At 42.1% G+C, this 24,668-nt stretch overlaps 1 protein-coding gene across 1 annotated transcript in view; it reads right to left on the reverse strand.

Moving 5' to 3' along the window:
* AFF3 (ALF transcription elongation factor 3) overlaps window positions 1-24,668 on the reverse strand; it is a 2,498,221-nt gene that overhangs the window by 949,157 nt on the left and 1,524,396 nt on the right. Inside the window, exon 5 of the mRNA XM_069636694.1 lies at window positions 24,419-24,505. Within this exon, the coding sequence (XP_069492795.1) occupies window positions 24,419-24,505 (87 nt within the window). The remainder of the gene's footprint in view (window positions 1-24,418; window positions 24,506-24,668) is intronic.

Raw genomic sequence — 24,668 nt, forward strand, 5'->3', positions numbered from 1 at the left:
GACACAGTATTTCTTAATCTATATTACTTGGTTTAGCAACAGTTGCAGTTTGCAGGGAGCATACATGTTTCTTTGTTATGGAGAACATAAGCACTTGTTTAGCGAGCAAACTGTGTTCGTATGAGAGACACATTCCAAAGCATGCTATCGTCTAGTTTCTATTCGTGAACTAGGGGTCAGCCTGATCCAAGACGGGCCCAAAAGGGGGGCCGCTAGAAAAGTATAATTCATGCCTTTAACAGCCTGTTTCTGCAGTTTCAGCGAGACCGGCTGGCACCTGGCTTGGTGATTAAATTCCTCTCTGCTCGCCTTCAAGGACTTGTGAGGGAGGAAAACAATGTATTTCTGTACTACTTGGCATCTCTGTCTGGGCCAGTCTCTCAACATGTAGCTTGTGGCTTTGCTTCCAGTTAGAGCAGAATGAAAAGAAATACATTTTGCAAAGCGTTTGAACAGAAAGGCAAGGAAAGCAAATGGCGGATTTAGAGACAAAATGACGCTCTATGGTTATGCTGACAATTCTGTGTTGGTGATGCAGGGCATGTGATGCAAGTGGTTTTCGGCCAACATAATATACCATCTATGCTTTGGTAGGGTAATTTCTAGACTCACAAACCCTCTTTTTGGCCGTAAGCCAAGAGCATCAACCATACATTGCATCTTCCTCTGACCATGTGTCTAGCTCTGAGATATCCATACTACTGTGATCGTCATCATCAATATTAATCGTCATGAACTCTTTCATAGTTTGTGTTTCGTTGTTTGTATTTGTATCCACTTTGGGAGTCCTTTTCTCTGTTACCATGTGTACGCATTCATCAGTTATCTCAGAGCAATTAATTGGCAGGCAGTGTATGCAACAACATGTCATGAAGATTCTGAGTATCGTTACTAAAATTGCAATTAGTTTCCATCCCACGGAGCGTAGTAACTCCCAAAACCAGGAACTTATATTCAGTTCCCAACCACCTGTTGGAGTACAAAGGTCAGAGCTCAGAATGTGTAATTTCTTTATTGCCTCAAAAATCATAGGGGAGGAGTCACTTACAAATACGCAGCACGCTGACCCCACAATTTTGCGAACACCTCCACGGTTGGCCAAAATTATATCAAGAGCCATTCTATTTTGAAGTGTCATTAACCTAACTGCCTATAGTCCATGAGTTTATTGCTTGGCCCCATAATGGTATAAATGATTTTGCTATATCTTCCGCAATTAATCCTGCTTCATCATTCCGCCGGGGCCTTGATCTAGATAATTTTGATATATCTGATGTTCGGGAAAGGAATACCCCAGGAAAAAGGATCCCTAAATAACAGGTCCCGCCCCAGTTTCTAGGCAACCGGAGATAAGCTCTTTCTCCACATACAAAATAAACAGGATCGCCTACATATATTGGTTCTTCTTCTCTCTCAAGTACTGCAATATTCACGCATCTATTGAATGTCCCTACTGCATAGGAACCTTTTTTTCATAGACAAAATGGGACAGTGCGAGGATTGTAATTTACTGTATACGAGGGGGGCACTAAGTCCTTGTTCCCCACTGGGTTCATGTGAAATGTAATTACAGATGACTTATAAGGCACATACAGTCTGTCTACTGGCCTTTCCACCACTGGTTTTATCACCCTTGCTTTGTTAAATATGGAACAACCTACGGGTTCCATTACCATCTTCTCAAATGTATCTATATTTGTTCTGTCTAATTGACCTGTTTCACTCTTATTCCATTTTCCATAAAATAGTGCACTTCGTGATGCATAGCATGCAGCATTAAGGTGTAATGGCTGCACATACCAACCCATTCCTTTCCCGGCATGCTGGGGTAGATGGGAGCAAACCCAGCAGTTTGTTCTGTTCAGGATAGAGTGAGTCATATTCATTATCAAAAGCAACGTGTTATTACCATAACCTTCCCTGTGTCGTTCTTCTATTGGAGGGAGGGTATAAGAGAGTACATGGACTGGGCCCTCTATGACAGGTGCTTTGGTGGCAGGCAAAAGAGAACTCAATGGATGCTCGCTCTCCAAATACCATAATACGGGGATCAGTGTACATGAAATACACTGTAGTGTTGTAATCATAAGCATTGATTTCTTACAGCAACTTCTTCTATATTTTTTTTATAGTCTCTATATCTATCACATCATCAGCACTGGTGCAGGAGGGAACAGAAGCAAGTATGGGCATTGTGGGCAATTCTTCTTCTCCAACAATGTTTGTTGTGAATAATTTGTCCAGCAGCGCCTGTAGAAACAGTAAAAAGTGTTCCAAGAGGTCAGCAAAGCGTCTAGGCCAGTTCTTTGTAGCCTGAAGTGCTACACATATAGCAAGATTCTTGTGCCTCTGTACAGTGCTCCAAAAACTCCAGAGCAGGCATCAATTGGGTTTGTATTATATGCGCCCCACTTGTCCCCATGGGGTGATCAACATATATCAGCACTTTTTTCAAAGATAGCACTGGGAAGCCACGTTCCAGAGCTCCCAAATTGATGCAGATTGGTACAGCCCCCACGCTCCACTTCCCTAGGCCTCTGGTTCCCAATTCATCCGTGATGGGAATAGAGGCAAGAACAAAACACGTAGATCAGATCACTTTCGATTTTTGAGAACGCAGGTTGTACCTTATCGCTACAGGTACCATGTGATCAACGAACAGTGCAGATGCACTTTCAGATGCAGGCTCAGTGACAGCCTGTGGAACAGTAAGTGATGAAGCAGGCTTTATGTCAGCCTGTGATGATGCAGGTTCAGCTGGGCAAAGTTGGGGCACATTCAGCCCTTTGTCCTCTTGGGCAATCTTTTCAGGCTTTCTCTCCGACTCAGGCAGTGTTTGTGGCAGAGAACTGGTGATGGTGTCTTTCGAATCAAGGGCAGCTGCTTCTTTCTTGTCGTCAGGCAGTTCTTTCAACGGAGATGGAATTCTTTTCGTGTAGGTGGCATGGATCCACACCTTAGGACCATCCACACGGACTGCAGTCTGCGTTGGCAGGAGAACTTGATATGGGCCCCTCCACCTGGGTGCGAGCGAAGACTTCCTTTGAAGTTTTTGATGAGGACCCAGTCTCCCGGCTGCAGACAATGCCCTGGGCCTGTGTATCTGACAGGAAGAGTCTCCTGCACCTGCTGATGCATCAAACAGAGTTTCTGCGTCAACAGGTTACAATAAGTGCTGAGCAAAGGGTATTCAACTTCACTCAGGCGCCTAGGCGCCTAGGCTTTGGTGCGCACCAAACATTCGCAGGTCTCCCCATTACAATCTCGTATGGGGAGAGTCCAGTCCTTGCTTGCACAGACGTGCGCATGCACAATAAAGCTAATGGCAGCGCGTCTGGCCATTTCAATTGACTCCCTGAACATATTTTACTTATTTTATTTTTCAAGATGCTGTTCTGGCGCTCAACAAGGCCGGCACTCATAGGGTGTCTGGTGGAATCGAATCGCTTATCAATCTGAAGGCCTGCACAAATCTGTAATATCACGGCGGCAACAAAATGCGGGCCGTTGTCTGACCATATGACTCGTGGCAGGCTGAATCTAGAGAAATATTCCTTTAGCATCACTTTTGCTGTGCTTATTGCTGTGCAGTCCTTAAGCGGGTATGCTTCCACCCATTTACTGAATGCGCAGACTACCACCAAGATGTATTTTAGGTTCTGACATCTTTCCATTTCTATGAAATCAAAATGGATGACTTCAAAGGGCATAGAGGGGGGCCAAAACTACCTGTGGGAGTAGTTGTTCCTTTTCCAATATTATGTTGCAAACACGTCATACAATTCTGGACTAGCCTTTCGGCTGTTTTTCTAATGTGTGGATTCTGCCATACTGTGGCCAGATGCTGAATAATTTTTTTGGCACATATGTGTGTGGGGCTGTGGGCCATGATGACCATTGCAGTTACAAAGGAGTTGGGCAGCATCCACTTTCTACTTTCTTTGTCGGCCCAGCAACCTTCGACGTCTAACTCTGTGGAGCTCTCAGCCCACGGTTTTATTTCATCTGCAGTTGCTTCTGTTTGCATCTCCTTGACTGTGGCAATCCCATTTTCTATCATGCAGGGTACTTCTTCTGTCTGTGCTATGAGCATTTTTGTACGTGGATCAGTGGCAGTTTGTTTCCCAATTTTGTCTGCAAATGCGTTTCCTTTTCCAACGTTACAGGTTACTTTCTTATGCGCCTCGCATTTCATTCTTGCTAGTCGCTTTGGACATGTGAGTGCAGACAACAATCGTGCTATCAAAGGGCCATGTTGAATCTTAGTTCCATGTGATGTCAGAAAACCCCTCTGTCCAGAGTTGACCAAAATTGTGTACCACCCCAAATTCGTACTCACTGTCAGTGTATATGTTTACATTCAAATTTTCAGAAATTTCACATACTCTTGTCAATGCTATTATTTCTGCAGCCTGTGCTGAATTGTATGGAATTATTTTGCTCTCTAGAATACTCTTCAGTGTCGTGATGGCATATGCAGCAGTTGATGTGCCATTGGGCAATTTAAAACAGGAACCGTCACAAAACAGTTCTCCGTCTGGCTCTTTCTGTGGGCTGTCTGTTATGTCAATTCTCCCTTTCGTTTCTTGTTCAGTAACCATTATACAATCATGGGGTGGTGATTCATTCTCACCTGTTCTTTCATTGGGAGGGGGCATTAACTCTGCAGGATTCAAAGCGCAACATCTCTGAATTTGAATATGTGGTGCGAAGAGGACAATTTCTTATCTAGTCTATCTAGCTGATGTGAGATGTTGCGTATGCATTCGATTTAAAATAACGTCTACTGTGTGGGGCACCATCAAAGTCAAGGTGTGACCCAAAACCATCCCCTCGGTTTGTTTTACTGACGCAGAAGCCGCAGTGACAGCTCGCAGACAGCGCAGCAAAGCACATGCGACAGGATCCAGCGGGGAAGAAAAATAACCGCATTGTCTATTTCTTCCTCCTTGTTCCTGAGTCAAAACAGCCAGCGCACAGCCATCATTTTCATGCACAAATAACTTAAAATCCTTCTCATAATTTGGTGTGCCCAAAACTGGAGCTGAGCACAACACAACTTTGAGCAGATCAAATGCATTCTGACATTCTTCACTCCATGGTAAAGGCAAAGCAACATCCTTCTTTGTCAATGCCACCATTGGTTTCAGAATTATAGCGAAATTGGCAATCCACTGCCTTCCATAAGAAGCCATACCTATTATGGCTCTGACTTCCTTCTGTGTCTTTGGAATAGGCATACCAGAGATGCTTCCTATCCTTTCTGGTGTTAGTCTCCTTCCCTCTTTCGAAAGGAGGTAGCCCATACATCCTTTCGACAATACTGGAATTTCTTCAATGGCGCTTTATGTCCATGTGCAGCCAAATGTGTCAACAATTTAACAGTACTCTCTTTGCAAATGTCTTCTGTGTCTGCAGCAATCAACAGGTCATCGATGTATTGCAATAGTACACAACCCGTTGGTAGTTCTAGCATGTCTAGTTGTTCTTTCAATGCTCTGCTATACATACTCAGGCTCTCAGTGTAACCTTGTGGAATTCGTGTGAATGTGAAAGAACGTCCTCCTAGTGTGAATGCAAATAAATATCTGCTATCTGGATGTACTGGGATGCTAAAAAATGCATTCTTAAGATCTACGACACTAAAATGTGAAGCAGAGGCTGGAATCATTGTCAAAATGGTAGTGACAACTGGGACCAATGAAAATTGGGGATCAGCTACTTTATTCAATGCGCGCAAATCAATTATAAAAGGATATGGTATCTCATTCCCTCCTTTTTTATAAACTGGGAGAATTGCACTATTGCAAGTGCTACCTGTAATTTCTTCAATCACGTTTTGTTTAACCAAATCAGAAACAATACATTTCAATGCTCTTTCTCCTTCCACCGAAATTTGATATTGTGGGATATGTGGCAATGTGACTCCCTCTTTCAAAACAATTTTTACTGGCTCTATTTTCAAACAACCAACATCGCTGTCATTCATCGCCCGTATACAAATCGGTACATTGCTTAATTCAGTTGGTAATGGTTTAGACAAAAATTGTGATACTGGCATCTTTTGTGGTGAAATTGTCAAAAACACTCCATCAGGAGAACAATGAATAACCACACTTAATTTTTTAACAAATTTAAACCCAATAAATTCTCGCCGCAATTCTGTGTCAAAAGAAACGGGCAAGACTCAGTGAAGGGACCTAGTGTTATGGGTATTGATTGTGACACTGTACTAATTACTGGGGTGCATGCAAACCCTACGGAAACGTTCTTTTGCCCTGACAGTGGTATCTCCGGAACCAAGTGATGGTCTATTGAGCACTTCTGTGCACCTGTGTCCACTAGAAAAGTGTGCTCCTTTCATTTCTACGTAGGGTCCTTTCTGATCACCGGGAATAGACACTGGTTCCAACCCCCAGCTTTGGGCTGTCCTAGTAGAACAATACATCATCCGATGTGAAGTCAACAGAATAGTATGTATTCGATTGAGTGTCAAAACCATTCCCTTCTCCTGCACCATTCTGCTGATGTTGGTTTTGGTTCTGAATCGGGTTGTTATTTCCTTGATTATTCTGGTTATGTGGCTTTCTAGTGTTTCTATTCTGTCCTTGTGTTCCTGGGCGACCTCTATTCTGCCTTCTCGGGGCATTCCCATTCCTATTCTGTAAATGTGGGCATTGTGCTCGCCAATGACCTTCTTCCTTACAATATGCACGTTGATTCAGTCCTATGCATGTTGGAGTGATTCCCCCTCATTTGTGCATTACCTCCGCCCCTATTATTATTCGCTACCTGTTGCAGTAACATTCTTGTTTTTAGATTCACTCTATCCCTCACCTCTTTCTCTGTCTCTGTATTTACTCTATTCTCATAGTACTGTGCCATGTGTAATACTTCACTTTGCGATTTTGCTTGCCATGCACTCTCTGACGTCATTATTAAATTCTGAATTTTCAGTAATAACCCTCTCATAAATGTATCAACAAATAATCTCTTCCCAGGTTCAGTGCTTAAATCCTGCCCACTAAAATCTGCAAACACTTTTTTGAATCTATTAAAATAGTCAGTGGCCAATTCATCTTTCCCTTGCACGCGTGCAGTTAATTTGTCCCAGATGATTCTTCTTTCAGGCTCCAAAATCTTTAATTTTTGTACTATTCGTGCTGGTAATGCTGACAGGGCTGGTGATGGCTTTTCGCCAGCTTTTCTGTCTGTAACCTCTTTTATCAAATTCTCCCATGTATCACCCAAAATTTCAGAGTCATCTACATTCCTAATTTGCTTCCATATATCTACTGGGAGAATCACAGGAAATAATAAGTCAATATCACTCATTGTGAAAATTGACAATTTCAAATAGGACTCAATGGGCCTCATTACGAGGTGAGCGGTAAGGGATAACCGGCACCGGTAAGGGCACCGGTGGTGGTAATCCCTTACCGCCCTACTACGAGTTACCTTTGCGGGTCCTCCATTAATGCCTGGTTTTTCCAGGCGTTAAGGACGGGACCCGCAAAGGGACTCTGGAGCTAATAACGGTACTGCAATTTGCGGTACCATTATTAGCACCTTCCCCATTCCCATTGAGCCCTAAAGGGCTCAATGGGAATGGGGAAGGGCCCTGGTGAATGGGGAATTACCGGTCCCGCCAACCTTGGAATGGACCGGTAATTGCCCCATTCACCAGGGCGGAGTCGGAATGAGTTTGGAGGCAGCCATGGCGCTAATAGCGCCATGGCTACCTCCAACCTCGTAATGAGGCCCAATCTCTTTATAGAATCCTGCTGGATTCTTTCTCAAATCTGGGATTGTTTGTTTTATATTATTTACCTCTCGTCTAGAAAAAGGGACATGCACGTACTGTGCTGTATAATGTGCTTCTGTTACCTGCGCTGGGGCCCCATTAACACCAGGAATTTCTACTTTTGGCACAAAAGTGGGAGGGACTTCTCTCATGGGAAATATCGAACTGGCCGTTTCCTCTTTCGTTCTTTTGTTAAGCTCTATAGCTAAATCGAGGGACAGGGCAGTCTTTCCATATTCAGGTGAAAGCGCTCTCTTGTATATTGCCATGAATTCAAAGGGACAACAATCATTTTTCTCAACACTATTATCTTGCAAATACTCAACCATTACTTGCAATACCTTCCTTTGCATTTCTATCGTGTACTGTTCAAACGTATCATACATCTCCATTATAGAAATGCTAGCATCCATAATCCATCTAAGCGCCTCTCATGTACATATTTTAATTTGTTCACTAACAGGTTTTGATGGCTGAAAAAATCGCTGCACTACATATGTCACCTCTTGTCTCCCTCTTTTTATCTCTCGTTGCTGAAACCCAGGAACAGAAAACATCTCTGCATGCAATTCATCAAATTCATCTTTAAACTCAAATAGCCTGTCTATGTGCTCTTTTATTTCTGCCTCACTTTCCCTCGTACGTGAAAAAGCATTAAAATCCTGCAACTTCTGGGGCGATACCATGCCAAGTACTTGCTTCCATCTATCCATAAGATACTCTCCCATGCATTCTAACAGTACCTATTTTTCACTGAACTTCTTATAGTCATACATTGAACTCAGCGCGGATCCCTCGTCATTCCCTTCAATATACATTTCTGCCCATTCCTTAAGCTGCTCTCTCCTCTTTCTGCTAACCGTACTACAGGTTACTCTGGTGCTTCCTCTCTGTGCAGGCCCCGCCTCTGCAGAGCTGCCTTCTCTGATAGCCGCTAATTCATACTCTGTCGGTGGAGGGTGAAATGGGATCACATGCTCAGGGGAGATGGTGTGGTTGGAACAACAGGAAGGGGGGCGTCAACTGAGATGGAGCAATAGGTACTGGTGCAATTATGTCAATATTGCTTTGAGGGCGTTCTTGTCTTTTTTCATTCAAAATCTTATTTATTAGTTCATCTGATGCATGCAACTCTTGTTGTGGATATATTTTTTGTATCCCTAATTGGACGCTCCTATCCGCTCTTCTAATATCCTCATCCCATTTTAGCTATTCTAGTTCCCTTGCTTTCTCTATGCTTGATTTGTGCCTTTGCGCATGTTTCTCTCTACTTTTTCAACGGAGGTTAGCTTCCTTCCTCCAGTCTCTAATGAAGTTAAATGTAGCGGGGCGTGCTTTCTTGCGTACCAGTACTCATTCCAAATTCTCTATTCCGGTTATCTCAAAAGTAACATCTTTCGGCCGTTGGAAATCTTCTACATGTCTGGTCTGCTGTGCCAAGTTCATTAAACATTATTGCTCCTATTCCATATTTCACATACATCTCAAATGCTGGCGTCCCTACGGGTGGCGCAGCCTGGCCAGTTTCCAAAGATTGTCTACCGCAGTGGAAAAATCCCACTAGACACGAAGACAATATCCCAGGCATCTTATTTGTACCTTACCATGGGCGTTTGATCTTGCAAGAGCAACTCTCAACCAATATCAGCGCTGTTAAGAATCGGGGCACGACTCACCAGATCAATCAGCTCATCTCTCAAGACGCAATTTGTCCGTATACAGACGCAACCAAGGATCGTCGTGACTGCATATCTGGCTCAATCTGCCTAATTTCAGGACCCTCGCCTCCTTGCTCTCTGGCCACTGCACGTCGATCAGGGACCGGCTGTGTGCAGATCTGCAAAGGAGACTCTCATCACTTTCATAGGGGTGCCCGAACACCTTCTGATCCCGGCTCGACGGCTTTGTCCTTGATTCGTTTTCGCCTTCTTCAAAATCAACGTACACGATGGAGCAAATGGGGGAGGGTCCCTATTCGGGCACCATTTTTTACTAGGCCCTGAAGACCCTCGCGCATGTAAACAAGGCACAATCACCATCCACGAACTGATACGACAGACACGAGGTTCAATTCCCAAAATCTAGGGTTTATTGCAAAGCAAATATTCTCAGTCGGCAGACTGGATCTCACGTCTCGCACAGGTGTCACCCAGACCTCGTGAGATGCAAGAGAGCAAGCATTCTACAACAGCATCATATATACGAAAAAACTATCGTACAATCTGTTTGTGACACATCAAAAACCGCCCATAATGTATCTTCTTGAGCTATGCTTCGGTGATTGACAATTATGACAAATATGACACGGTATTTCTAAATCTATATTACTTGGTTTAGCAACATTTGCAGTTTACAGGGAGCAGACATGTTTCTTTGTTATGGAGAACATAAGCACTTGTTTAGCGAGCAAACTGTGTTCGTATGAGAGACACATTCCAAAGCATGCTATCGTCTAGTTTCTATTCGTGAACTAGGGGTCAGCCTGATCTAAGACGGGCCCAAAAGGGGGGCCGCTAGAAAAGTATAATTCATGCCTTTAACGGCCTGTTTCTGCAGTTTCAGCGAGACCGGCTGGCACCTGGCTTGGTGATTAAATGCCTCTCTGCTTGCCTTCAAGGACCTGTGAGGGAGGAAAACAATGTATTCTCTCTGTCTGGGCCAGTCTCTCAACATGTAGCTTGTGGCCTTGCTTCCAATTAGAGCAGAACGAAAATAAATACATTTTGCAAAGCGTTTGAACAGAAAGGCAAGGAAAGCAAATGGCAGATCTAGAGACAAAATGGACGCTCTATGGTTATGCTGACAATTCTGTGTTGGCGATGCAGGGCATGTGATGCAATTGGTTTTTGGCCAACATAATATACCATCTGTGCTTTGGTAGGGTAATTTCTAGACTCACACTTTCATCTGACGTTCTCTTTCCAAACTTTTTCATGTGCTAGTACCATAGGTTATTTTTTAAATGACCTGAATTATCAAGACATGTATTTGTATCTTCATGGTTTTCCTCAACATCCATTTTACATTAAAATAGATTCCTAGTTATATTGTAAAACAGGCTGTCTATACTCTTAGTGGGGACAATAGTAGATGTTTCATTAATACCCTCCATATCAGTGCCATTAATACCCTCCACATTAGTGCAATTTTTTGCACCTTTTCCGAATGCCATAATAATAAGGAGAAACGTCATAATACCAGCTGATATCACCATCAATATTACATGGAAACCTCTCGAATTTCTGTATGCCAATGAACTTCTGAAATGCTGAAGCCTCTCCATTTTGTATTTACTTTAATATGCAAATGTGTTATCTCCTTTTTAATCACATATATATCAAAAACTGGCGTTTACTGCAATTATCACTCTCCAGACAATATAATTATTCTTGGGGTCTTCCAGAAATGTGATTATAATTATTCCTCTTACCATTAGGGCTGGAGAAGTCTGCAATATGTAGGAAAAAAGAACAGATAAGAATGTGTATACAAGTGTGATGATGGGTATCATAAATGATGTTTGATGCTCTTCTTTTTCCTTCAAGGTCTGGACTCTTCTTTCATTGTTCCTTTAAGCCTGTCTAAAAAGAGTATTCTAGGGTAACTGCAAGTCTATTCACTTTTGGGTGATAAGCGGAGGAGAATTTGTTTTTTATACCTAACAGACGTACTATCTGCTCAAACAACTCATTTACTAAATGAGGTTCATTGTCAGACTGCAAAACATTGCACAGCCCCAACCTCGGGAAAACCTTGTGTACAAGGAACTTGACAGTGCAAGGGGCCTCAAGATGTGTGCATGGACCTGCCTCTATAATCTAGAAAAAGGACATACTATGACCAGCATATATTTGTAGCCGTTGCATACATGCAACATATCTCCATAATCTATATGCCGATGTTGAAAGGGGCCTTTGGGTCTCGGGATTGCTCCTCTCACTGTTTCGGCAGTTTGCCCTGCAGTGAATTTCTAGCACACTATGCAATTCACAATGAACTGTGCCACATGATCCAGAAGATTGGAGGAGAACCACTCTTCTACAATTGTTGCAGCTAGACTCTCTCTTGAGTCGTGTGTGCTGGGTAATGAAGCTGCTCCAGCGCTACTCTCAATAATGCCAGAGGCATAACTGGCTTTCCAGTGCTATCCTGCCTCGAAATTGCCTCAGTGGGGGATACAGAACACCTTGCTTTCTCCATAAATCCTGTTCTTTTTGTGGAACTCAACCCTGTATTTCAATTAACTGGACAATAGACAGTATGGTAAAGTTCTCCTTTGCTAACATGAATCATCCTGTCATTTGCTTAACATCTCCTTTCTCTAAACTAGATATGGGTAGATAATATGCTTCTTTTATGGCCTCTAGGTCTGCGGCTTTGTTTCCGCAGGAAATTAAATCTGCTTGTTCAGAATACGCTGAGCCTTTTACAACTTCTATGGTTAATGGAAGACTCAATGCTTTTATAAGCCTATCCAACAGGGCTGCATGTTGTACTTGAGTGCCATCTGCATGGAGGAAGCCCCTTCTTTTCCAGTGTGACAAATCTGCGTGTACAGTAGACATCACATAGGTGGAGTCTGAGTACATTGTCACTTCCTCATCCTCAAATCTCTGCAGATCTTTGATGAGCACCCCTAATTTTGCAGCCTGTGCTGAATAATTTGAAGACAATCTCATGCTCGTTAATACCTGAAATTCACCTTCCCTATTCAGCTTCATCATTGCTGCTCCTGTGTGTTTTTCCCCAGCCGTCTGGTCAATTTTCAAAGAACCATCAATAAAAGCAACTAGCCCCTTCCCGAGGGCATTTTCTCTAGCTTGGGGAATATCGTGATAACAATCAGTGTACATTGTGCAATCATGTAACTAGTCAGACTCTCCTACTGCCTCTGCTACAAACGTTGCTGGATTCACTGTGTTACATCTAACCATTTTTTTAATCGTGGGGTTGCAAATAATCACCTCGTACCCCAATGCTTTGTGTGTGGTCAATGTACTTTTAGGCTTCTCTAAAATTGCAAATAATGCATGTTCTACAAATAACGTTATTGAATACCCCATTGTTATACTTTCAATTGCAAATGCAGCAGCAGCTAAACATTGCTCACAGGGATAATGCACCTTCATTACTGTATCTAAAATCCCACTGTAATATGCCAAAGTTTGTGTCCATGTCCTAATGTTGTCTTCTGTGTAAGAACTGCTGTCATGACTTCTCCAATTGAATGGGCAAATAAATACAATTCTTCATTGTAATCTGGGATCCTCAACACAGGGGCTGTACTAATTGTCTTTTTCAATTATTTGAACCCTTCTGTCATCTCATCTGTCCTTGTTATTGTATTTTTATCTACCCGTGCTTCTTTAAGTCCTTTCAAAAGTGATCAAATGTATGTACTGTAATCAAAAACCCAGGCCTTGCAATAATTGTATAAGCCTAGAAACTGTTGCATTTCCCTGACGGTTTTAGGTGTGATGATTTTCATGATGGCCTCTGTCTTTCAAGTGTCACTTTTCAAGTGTAAATTGTTCAGATTTATCTTATATATTGGCTATATACATGTTGAAATCCACACATTTTTTTCCCACTGAGTGGAGAAATTTTGTTACCAATCTTTTAGTAGAGGCCGACATTACTATTGAACTGCTTTTAACCAATCACAATCGTGCCCAGAGAAAATTATATCAGCATGACTGGATTTGCACTTTAGAGTTTTGCTCGCAGTATAAAGATTATAGCGGTCTGCCTTTCGGTACGAAAAGAATGAGAATTACAGCTTCCTATTTACTCAAATTTCCCTCGCCCCACTTCAGAAACAACTATCTCCGATTTAGACTCAATCTATGGCCCACTAGAGAAATTTTATCTCGAAGAGGTCAAATAACAAAACAAGAAAATATTTGTCGTTTTTGTCAATTACCAGAGTGTGAGGAAACTTTAAAACATTTGATAGTAGGTTGCTCCTCATTAAAAGAATTACGCTGTATATTTTTAAAAAAACTGTATGAAAATTATAACTGCTTAACTAAAGATGTACTTTGGTCTAGAATATTCTCCTCATCCCTGGAAGCCGTTCGTATAGCTACTGTCCAATTTATGTTAGCACTAAATCTTGAGATAACTGAATGTATAGCCTAAATTTCCCCTAAATAGATGATATGTGATATGTAATTAACGTCCTCTTCATAGGTGGATTACTAGTGGTTTTAACGATGTGGTAATTCGAACCTATTTTAGACTGATTTTTTAGATGATAATTCAGATGATGTATATATATGAATTGTGATTTTGCCACCTTTTGCTGTTGTTGTGAAATGATGAAATGTTGAAGTAGAGGGTTTGTAGGTTTTTGCTGGGTACTGATTTTGAGCTTGATTTTGCTTTGAATTTCATTTTGATGTCCAATGTGATTAATTTGTGTTATATATTAAATTGAAAGGTTGACTATCAACCTACCAATTAATAAAATAAAGTGTCGCTTTTCTCCCTACTATGTACAAGACTTCTTCTTGACAATATTGTAACTTCTCCTTGTCTACCTTAAAACCTTTCTCTGAAAGTATGGTCATGAGTTTAACTGAGTCTTCTATGCACCTTTCCTCTGTCTCAATACAAACCAAAATGTCATCCACATACTGAATTACTGCACTTTCAAGATGAACATTACCCAAGTCCATCTGAAGGACTTTGTAAAGGATGGAAGGGGACTCAATGTACCCTTAAGTCAAGCGAGTATGTTTCAGGCATTAAGTCAAATCTTGTGAGTCTTTATGAAAACGAATCAAAAAGAATGCATTCTTTAAATTGACAACTGTGAAATATTTGGCTATTGAGGGGATGTTGCACAGTGTCATCGCAGGATTTGGAACTAAAGGAAACTCAGCTTCAACTTCAACTATATTGTTTAGAATGCAAAGGTCCTGAATAAATCTCCACAACCCCCCCTTTGATTTTTTCACAGGGTACACGGTCATGTTACATGATGAATCTGATGCCACCAATATGCCTTGCTTCATTAAAGCGCAGATGGTTTCAAACATACCTTCATCTGCCTCTCTAGACATGGGGTATTGCTTTGCTCATGGTTAAAGAGCTCCTGATTTCAATTTAATTTTAACTGAACCTATCTCTTTTGATAAACCCACATCATAAGGGTTCATGGTCCAGATAATCTCTGACACTTTCTCGAAGTCTTTCTGAAAAAATGGCGGTCTTCTTTTTACCAACACCAGCCTCTTCAGTATTTCTGTATTCTTTACTTTAATCCTACAAGTGATACTCATAAAAACACTAGTTTACTGTCAAAATAGTCATCTCTAAACAGTTCTTTGTCTGTCAAATCTGTCAGCCTGTATCCTTCACTGAGGGCTATCACTGCCCACCTTCCCCTTCCTTCATCATCTGCCCCATGCACCATCACTCTTTCTTCTCTGACCACTGCTGCTTCTAACTCTAAGGGGATGATCTGCCCTTCCATATCATCCATGGGGATTTCTGGCCTGAACAAAAATTAACCATGACAATAGAATAGTCACTCCATACAAAAATGCTTCTGCATCTTAAAACACTCCTAGTAATGCTTCTGGCCTGTAAAGGCTAGTAAAAACTCTTCCACATGCATATAGTGTATGCCTGGAGTAGAGCACACTATTCCTTCATCAGTGAAAGATATCATCATATTAAGCTTTGTCATTAAGTCACGTCCTAATATATTAACTGGCGTCTGCCTAGAGTATTATAATGGCATTGAAATAGCATGTTCTCCTATAGAAATTGGTAATTCGTCTGTAAAAGGAACTAAATTCAATGCCCCATAGAACCCTTGAGCATTCATTGCAATACCTGACATTGGTTATTTTTCCTCATGGACACAGGAACAAGATGCTCCAGTGTCTACTAGAAATGAAAAGATTTTGCCTCCTATCATCACCTTGACCCTTGGTTCCTCTTGGGGGTATGGTCTTACTGATAGTACTGAACACATCAAGTCAACATATCAAGTCACTGTGTGGGCTGTCCTATTGTGGATATAAATGCATCCCCGTACCTGTGAAAGAATGTCCTATCACAGTCACGCTCCCCATTTTGGGTGCGGTTAACTGTTGGACTCCTGGTATCATGTTCCATTGTGGTATCATAGCCTGCTGTATCTGTGCCTGCTGTCGCTCCTGCATTGATCGGCAGTGATGCACGATTATCAATTGCATTTCCGCCCATGGCTTTGCTTCCATTGCCACCTGTTTGTTTCAATTGCTGTTGCACAGGCAGCCCCTGACACAAAATGTGGTAAAATAATGCTACTGGTTTATCCCATGGTTCGTGAGTCTCATGCCATTATTTGTCCTGAATATCTTGAATAAAGGCAACAGGAGCTTCATCCTCTCCCATCTTCCTAGTCATAATCGCACCCATATCTGATGTATCAGGATATTGCACTCTGAGCGCCTGCCATACGCCTGCGTGGCAATTATTAAATGGTGCTGTATTGTGTGTTGTGTTTTGTGCAGTCACACCAGCATATCCTGTTGGCTTCCAAATGTCATCAGCTCTCTTCTCTAGGATAGCCACTAGCAGCCCTTTTATGTCACCTTTAGATAACGGCATTCCTAATGCCATCCTTTTGAACTCATAAATCAATATTCCTTCACCGGAAGTTAAACTCTGCAATTTACACCTTAAATTATCCTTATCCATGGTATATATTGTGGTCGTCCTTCCCCCTTCTCCAATAATGGGAATTGTGAAAATCCTAATTCATAATCATATTTACCTACACTCATTGTCTTCAAAGCAGAGCTAACCTCACCAATTTGTTTCCTTCTTGGTATTTGTCTTAACCTGCTTACATATGGCGAGGCTATTGCCCCTGTACTACATGATCGTGCTGGTGGTCACTCAACATAGGGTGTTGATTCTGGTGTCCTTCCTTTACCGCTTTTCTGACAATATTACTGCTTTTTCTGCACTCAACTCTTTTGAAAACCCACACACACCCTCTCTTTGTGCTCTCTCATTCTCCTCCCTTACTTCTTCTAACATTATTATGCCTCAGCTCGTGTGACTATTGTCTCCTTCCACGTCATTGAGATCTAATCTGTTTAAAGACAATGTTCCATACTCATCTGTTATGATGTCACCTGATCTACCTTCAGTTCCCTTTAATAGGGATCCTTCTACATTCTCTTGGGTTTTGTACCTTCCTCTGTCCTTCATTTGCGTATATAGGTTCCCAAGCCTTTGCTCTATGTCTTCTGCATCCTGCCCACCGGTCCATGCTGATCTCGGCTTTCCTTGCAGCTCCCTACAGGGCTGTTGTGACCCTCTGTATTCCTTCAGTCGTTCTTATGCATCAACCAGCACTATGCTCCTTGCGTATAAATATTCTACTTAATTGTCTTTTAATTACCTACTCTTGTTCATTTTTCTTTTCTTCTCCTCATCTCCCTCAATTTATCTTCCTCTCGCCTTTGTTGCAACCTACGTACTTTCATTTGTTGGGCTCTATATCTCTTCTCGTTTCTTCTCTTCTAATCTCTCCTTTTCTTTTCTTGCCTCATTTCTTCTTCATTCTTCCCTTCGCTTTCATTCTTTATCCCTCTCTTCCTTGTATGCTCTTTCTTCTTCCATCTCTTTCTTTTCCCGCTCTTCTCCCTCCTCTCTTTCTCGAACTCCATCAATACCCATATCATTTGGTTTAAGCAATATTTGTCCTCACATACATTAATTCTGTACTATTGTCATTCCCTTAGCTTTATCCTTTATTTATTTCTGTTTCCCTGTTTCTTCCTCTATCTCCATTTGTCTGTCTTGTCGGTCCTTTCTCTCATCATGTTGTTTACTTTCATCATGTGCTAACTTATCTTTGCGTTCTCTGCTCTTGCTCTCTTCCGCATTATCCTCCTGCTATAACCAGGGGGTGCATACGTTAGACTCACATACCCAGCTGCTGCTTTTAATTTCTTTAAGGGGTAACATCCCTTCTCCTCTGTGTCTGCCCTCTTGTCTTCAGGCGGAGAAAGGAGAGCCTCCCCTTTATGTTGATTGAGCATCCACTCCCTATAGGCTGCATCTTCTTTTCACTCTGGTACATTTTCCAAAGTTCTAAAATATCCAGCTTTTTCTGCAGCTTTTTTCTCTTATATGTGCCATGCAAATATGTTGTCATATCCCGCAATACATCTTTTGACAGTGAACCCTCCTGAGGCCATGGCATAAGTGTCTTATTAGTCGTGCCTCAAGCCCATTACGAATGATATTTCTTTATTTTCACTGTGTATCTCGGCAATATCCTACATAAATGTAAAGAAGTGTATCCCCATGATGACAGATCAGTTTTGATCGTCAATTCTTACCCGTTGTTTTATTCGATTCTTTATTTTATCAAATATACCACACAGATAAATTGGCGCAGGCACCATCAGTCACCATCAATCACTGTTTATGATCCCAATCTGTATTTATTTGAACTGCTCACTTTGTTTATTTTAAAATCTATGCAGTGATATTTTGCTTCCTCCTTCGTTTACACTTTCTATCACATTTGTTTACATCATTCTTTTATTTATATATTACTTTCCTTTGATTTTTCCCTTCTTGATTGACGTCAATCTCTTGGTCCAAATTGTTCACCAATCTCTTACATTTGTTATGATAGTTTTATATTCATCAGTCTTGACAAAACACAAGATTTATATTAACAATTGATCACACCCAAACATGTGCACTTTTTAATTTTCACTGCATATGCCTTCCTTTACTATCTTAGTAAATGTATCTCTTCTCTGTTTCACTCTATCTTGGAGTTTGATACACACTCTTCTACAAACCTCACCTCAGGAATCCTTAATACCCTTTACTTTAGTGCGTACCCTTCTGTCCTTCCCAGAAATCCTTATTATTCGCAACACAATCCCTCCCCTTATTTTGCCACCTATATTAATCTACCTACATCTGTGACTCAGTTCAAGTTCTCCGGCATTGACTCTCCTTCCACCAACCGGTTTGCCCTCCATCCACGGGGAACCTGCGGGAACCAGACAGGAATTTTGTCAAAGGGGGACCTGCCGGCAAAATCTTCTTCACACGTGACTCTACGCACTGATCTCCACAAGAAACTCTGCGGTCTTCTGGCTAATGGTGGGAGTACCCAAGTGTCGACTAGACCGTAACCATCCTCTGCTACCAAAATGTGCTTCAGCACCTTGAAGCGTCTTTAGCGCTAGATGGAATTATAATAATGATCTCAGACCAAATAATCGGATCGACTCAAAGAATATGGCAAGTACTACTTTATTATCAATTTAATAAAGTAGGGTCAGGTAGGCTGGTCAAGTAGGGCTGGTAGACAGTGGACTGATGCTTGCACACTCACAAATAAACTCGATTGCATTGAGGTCTTATACTCCAATATGCGTCATCTTTGATGTCATTCTATATGGCAAAATACAAAACCTATCAAGGGAAGGGATGGGTGAAGGGAACATAACTTCTTATAAAACAGATAAGGATCAGTGAATCATTGGCTACCCCTTATCTGTAGGGCACGCCTTGAACTACCTCCAAATATGTATAGTACTGATTATAGTGGACATAACAACAGTGGATTGGCTTCTGCAACATAGTGTATTAGGTTGTCCCCCAACCCCACTGATTGGTTGGCATACTATCCCAACCTTCGACTTTTGGCTCCTTACTAGCACGTACGTGAAACGAAACCTAGGTGTTTGAATCCAATCAGACTACTCCCCATTTTTCCAATTAGTCCATGCACTCTCATCGGTAGGCTGTCAGCCAAAGTCTTCCGTTTGTAGTTTGACCTTATGTCTGCTCACTGTCCTGGAACATTCAAGGGAGTGTGAGCACACCGCTATCTTAGCTTAAGGCTCTAATGAATAGCCTTTGTTTTCGACTTGTGAGTCACATGTGAAGAGACCATGTATTTGTCCATTTCATCCTTCCATTTACTGCTATTTGATTCAATTAGGCAGGGTGCTGTTGCTCCTCTTGGCCTTTAGAGACTTGCTCACTCTATCTCATTTGAACTTTTTACACTTTTAATTGACCAGCAGTTTAGCTCTCACTGATGTTTCGTCTTCTTTCATCTATGAAGAATGTCCCACATTCAAAGCTTATCCATGTACTCACTTTGTGCTCTGTGCTTATCCTTTGAAAATACTATCGTTAACTCGGGGCCAACCTCATCATCGGCTCTGCACACAAAGCTGTTTTCCTGCGTCTTCTGATTCTACAGCCTCGGCCTGTCTCTGAGGCAGCTTGGTTAAGTACAACATGAGGCAGCGTCCATTTTCCTACTATTGTTGTCCTTGCCATGTTATATATTTGTAGAGCGGAGGCCAAGTACCTCTACTGGAAATCCTGTTCCCATTTTGCCTATATGCTGGCAACCAAAAATTGTGACATGTGCAAAACCAATAATGGTACCTATACCGCGAAGAGTCCTTGAAACAAGGTATCCATTGAGAAAACCTATATGTATCCGCAAAGATATGATGGTCTTCTGAAGGAAAAAGTGTGAAAATGAATAAAAGAGAAGATTGGTGACATCACACGAAGCAGAAATGATGCACCCAGAAGAGATGCAAATGAAGAAAGAATATACACTTTATACAATCTGATGATGAAAGTAGCAAATTACGCAACATTTTGGGAGCGAAATGAAGATTGCATGTGCGGAGAAGCACTGAAGAAAATGCAAAGCCATTTTATAAATGTACAGATGCAGTAACGCAATTAGACAAAGTAATTATAAGGCTGGCTACGTAGTGAATAGATTGCAGACGATGCGCCAATGTATATATAGGAATGTATAGAATCTGGATTTTCCACAACGCATTTTAGTAAACTTGGACCCCATGAATGAAAGGGTTGAAAGTGTGGAACAGTTGAATAAACCGCTGAAAGCAAAGGAATATTCGAGAAGGCTTGGCAAACCTAGTGTCCAGAGTCGGGGGCCCCCGAGAGCCTAGTTATCTACTCGAGAAGATACAATGAATGTCAGAAGTGATCCAAGCTCCTGTTTGAGGTGTAATGGAAAAACACTGGAAGTGCCAAGGTTTCTTCATGTAATAGTATAAAATGCAACAAAGGAGCTCAAAACGTGGTCTCCAGTCACATGCTCAGATGAAAATAGGCTTTGGGGTGAGCTATATCGAGACCAGAAGGTACGGCCATGCCTTCCCTCCCTTTTATTCTCAGACAGAGTGAGCCTTCACAAGGCCAAGTGCAAATGCATTAATTGAATGGCAGACTGCAGGAGTGATGATGGATGTTGGGCTAATCGGGTGGGGAGGCATGACCAGGCCAACCCCCCAGCACCTGGGGTAGTAGCTTGCGTGCTGCTAGCGAGTGGAATATTCCAGAAGGGAGCAAGCATGTCAAACAATTGTAGAGGGCCACGTAGCATGGAGCCCTATGGTTTGAGAAGCCAATGGAACATTGTGTATTTTCATGACATGGAAGATGACTTGCACTTGGGGTGGGCTTAGTTGTCCACCTGACCTTAGAGATCCAATCACGACCCCTGCTCTAATAGAAAGTATACTTAGATGTTCCCTTTAAGCCTATCACATCCCCTAATAGGTTTTCATATTTTGCCACATAGTATGACGTCACTAATGACAAACTTTTATTATATAAATGTGATTATTAGATATGTTGAGATTATGCTGTGCAATGTCCGTTGATGTCCGTTGTACTCCCTGTTTTAAAGACCTGTTATTAAAACAGTTAACATTTGCCAACTTCCTGAGTCAGTCTGATTATTGATGTATGAGTAAGATCTGCATCCCCATCCATCTCACATACTGTTACCTCATCTTAAAGGACCCTTGTGGGTTCCTATTCCTTTATAGCAAGCTTCTATACGTTTTCTTTCTATCTTGCGTTACTGCGTATTTACAGTTATAGGTCAGTAAGTTACTTCATCTTCCTTAGAGCCATGATTACTTTAGCTTGCGGTACATGTTGCAGTAAGTGCTTCAGTTACATTGTTACTTCTAAGATTTTTCATATAGTTTCAGCATAGATTCATTCATATCCCCTCTTCACAACATCACTTTGTCTTCATCAGATTTCACTTTAATGTCCGTCCATAATATTCAATGATGCATTCTGACATCTTGGCAGACATCCTTCCATGTACCATTCTTCTATGTGACATTCTTCTGTAATTTCACTGCGAGAGTACATTCTGTATGGCTGTCTGAGTGCATAGCGTCCCTCATACACTCAATGCGGTATAGGAACGATGCAGGGGGTCCTATTTATGGCTTTTCTCTGACTGGTCGTATATGACAGCAGTGAGGGGAACTGGCAAGATAGCATCTACCTGCTCCTCTACATTGATATGCAGACTTGTGTGTCATGTGTATGTGCATTTTGTAGATGTGTGCGTCCAGGTCCACTTGTGGTGTTTGCGCTATGGTGTGTCCTTTGTGCTGTAGGTTGATGTTACGTACTGACAATGGACATGGGTCATGGCCTGTGTGCATACATGCTGTGTTGCCTTACAGCCAGTTGTGTAGATTGTACAAGTGCTGCATGGTTGTCTGAGCTGCAGATGTGGGTTTGTGCACAAAGGTGATGTGCTTACCACAGATGTCTGTGCCTGTTGCTGTGCCTCTTTGGCCAGGGCACACCTCCTCCAGAATGAGGCTCATGGTCTTCTCCTTCCTGGGTGTCAGTCGCCACCCAACCAACTCCTGGTGGTTCTCCTCTGGAAGCATGAACCAGGTGGAATTGGGTGAACTTCAACTTGACCCTCCGTTTCTTGTCCAACCATTTCTTTTTGATTTCCTCCCAGGCATGTTGCTCGATGCCCAGGGTGTTGACCTGCTCCTTGAACATGAGCCAGTGTACGTGTCACTGGCTCCATGTGTTGTGGTGTCCAGGCATCCGGAGCATGAAGGTCTGGCGGCTGTGGATGAACTCCACCATCAAGTCCACTGGACCTTTGGTGAAATTCATCGGGCAGCGGACCTATTTTGCAGCTTCCATCTTTCTGGACACCAAGACCTATGCAGCGATTGGGGACGCCTGTGTATGCTATTTATTATTTGTGAAGGGTGTAGGGGTAGGCATTTCACTTGGATTGGGGTGTGTGAATCGTTTGGTTTTGTGGTTTTGACCATGTGTGCTGCGTGGCTTGGGTGTGTTCACATTTGTACTACTTTCATGTGGACAGAGGTGTTTTTTTTACTAGTGTGCACCTCCTTTGCTAATTGTGAGAGCCACATGTTCTCAATGGTGTCACATATGTAGTGAGGTTGCTGTGTGCATTCTGTATGTTTGTGTGCTGGGATGTGGTGGAATGTGACTTTGTCGCTGTGTGATATGTTTGTCCTGTGAGTGCTGTATGTATCTTGCATTGCGTTGGCTATGTTGACATTGTCGGGGTGGTTCTAATGTACATGTGGCAACTAGCATATGTTCCGCCATTCCATGGCGTAAAGTCCATGTCGGGATGTCCGGCATGTAATGTACAATGTACACTTTCCACCTTATTTGTCCCTTTCTAGGCCATGTGGTTTGGGTGTTTCTGCGGGTGTGTCCAGTTAATTGTGGCCATGTCAGTGTGTGTGTTTCTGTTTTTGGTGGATGTATCAGTGGGAGTGTCCATCCACTGGGAGGGTGTCAGTAGGAATGGGGGCATGTCAGTGGGGGTGCCCATGTTTTGCTGGCCGTGCTGGGGGTGTAGTGAGTATCTGCAACTGCGATGCCAAAGGGTGCAAGTATGAAGGTGTATAAGAAGTAATGTTGGATCTTGGGAGATGTGTGGAGTGCCATAAATTAAACCATGAGGTTGGTGGTGTAATTGTGCTGCGCAATGCAGGTAGGTTTGTTGATTCGTCCTGTGGCAGAAGCGATGCTTTTTGAAAGTGTGTGGGTGCACAGGAATGACATTCGTGGGTGGTATGTGCACATGCTCGTCATGTTTGACTTCAGTTTTCCTTGTCACGGTCACTTACGCTGGCGTGTGTTCCACCAACGGAAATTATATGGGGTATTTTGGACATACATGTTTATTCTTAGTGAATCAGGCTTGAAAATGCGCCAATATGGACATAACTTAAACTGCAGCTACGACTAAATTACTTTTATCGTAACTTGCGTAGCAAGAAAATCTCAGTTAGTAAATCAGCCTGGACATATTTTTCTTAAGGACTTTGCAAGGTAGATTCAAATTTCCAGCCTAATTCACAAGAAGATGTTCTGACCTGAGTATGCAAATCAAGCTAACACCATTTTCCAACTGTTTAGTTCACTTCCTGTTATAGGCATCACAGACTGATGCCCACACAATGTTAAGAGCCAACTTCTCAAAACTGTGCAGGGAATATCAGCCTCTCCAGTGGCTTGTATTGTTTTAGGCAACACGAAGGCTGAAATAGTGTCACCACTACACCTCTCACACTGACATCGTAAAAGGCAAGGAGAGTTGATGCTTTCAGTGGGTAGACTGGATTCAAACTGAAAAGTATTTTTCTGAATGAGAAAGTGCATCAGCTAAACCTGGATAATAAACATATGTTGAGACACTGATCAAGCAGTATTTGTTTCATTTTTGAAAGCAGAAAGAAACTGACGACTCACCTTGTTTGGGAAAGGAGTCTTGTTTTGTTCCCCTTTTCCAGGTGTCTGTATTGCTGAGAGTGGAGGGGGCCATGAATGTGTCATCTCCTGAGAAAAAGAAGAAACATACTGGGATAAGGGACAGGCACATCAAAATGTATAAAGTGGTGAAGCAAATTCACACAGTTTTCTCTGGGTTCCACAAAAGGTTGTAGGCTCAGGAAGTAAGTGTGGACAATTAACTACATCATCAACCTAGTGGCAGTCCAAG

Source organism: Ambystoma mexicanum, chromosome 7p, assembly GCF_040938575.1.
Source record: "Ambystoma mexicanum isolate Mex_15411 chromosome 7p, UKY_AmexF1_1, whole genome shotgun sequence".
Lineage (NCBI taxonomy): Eukaryota > Metazoa > Chordata > Amphibia > Caudata > Ambystomatidae > Ambystoma > Ambystoma mexicanum.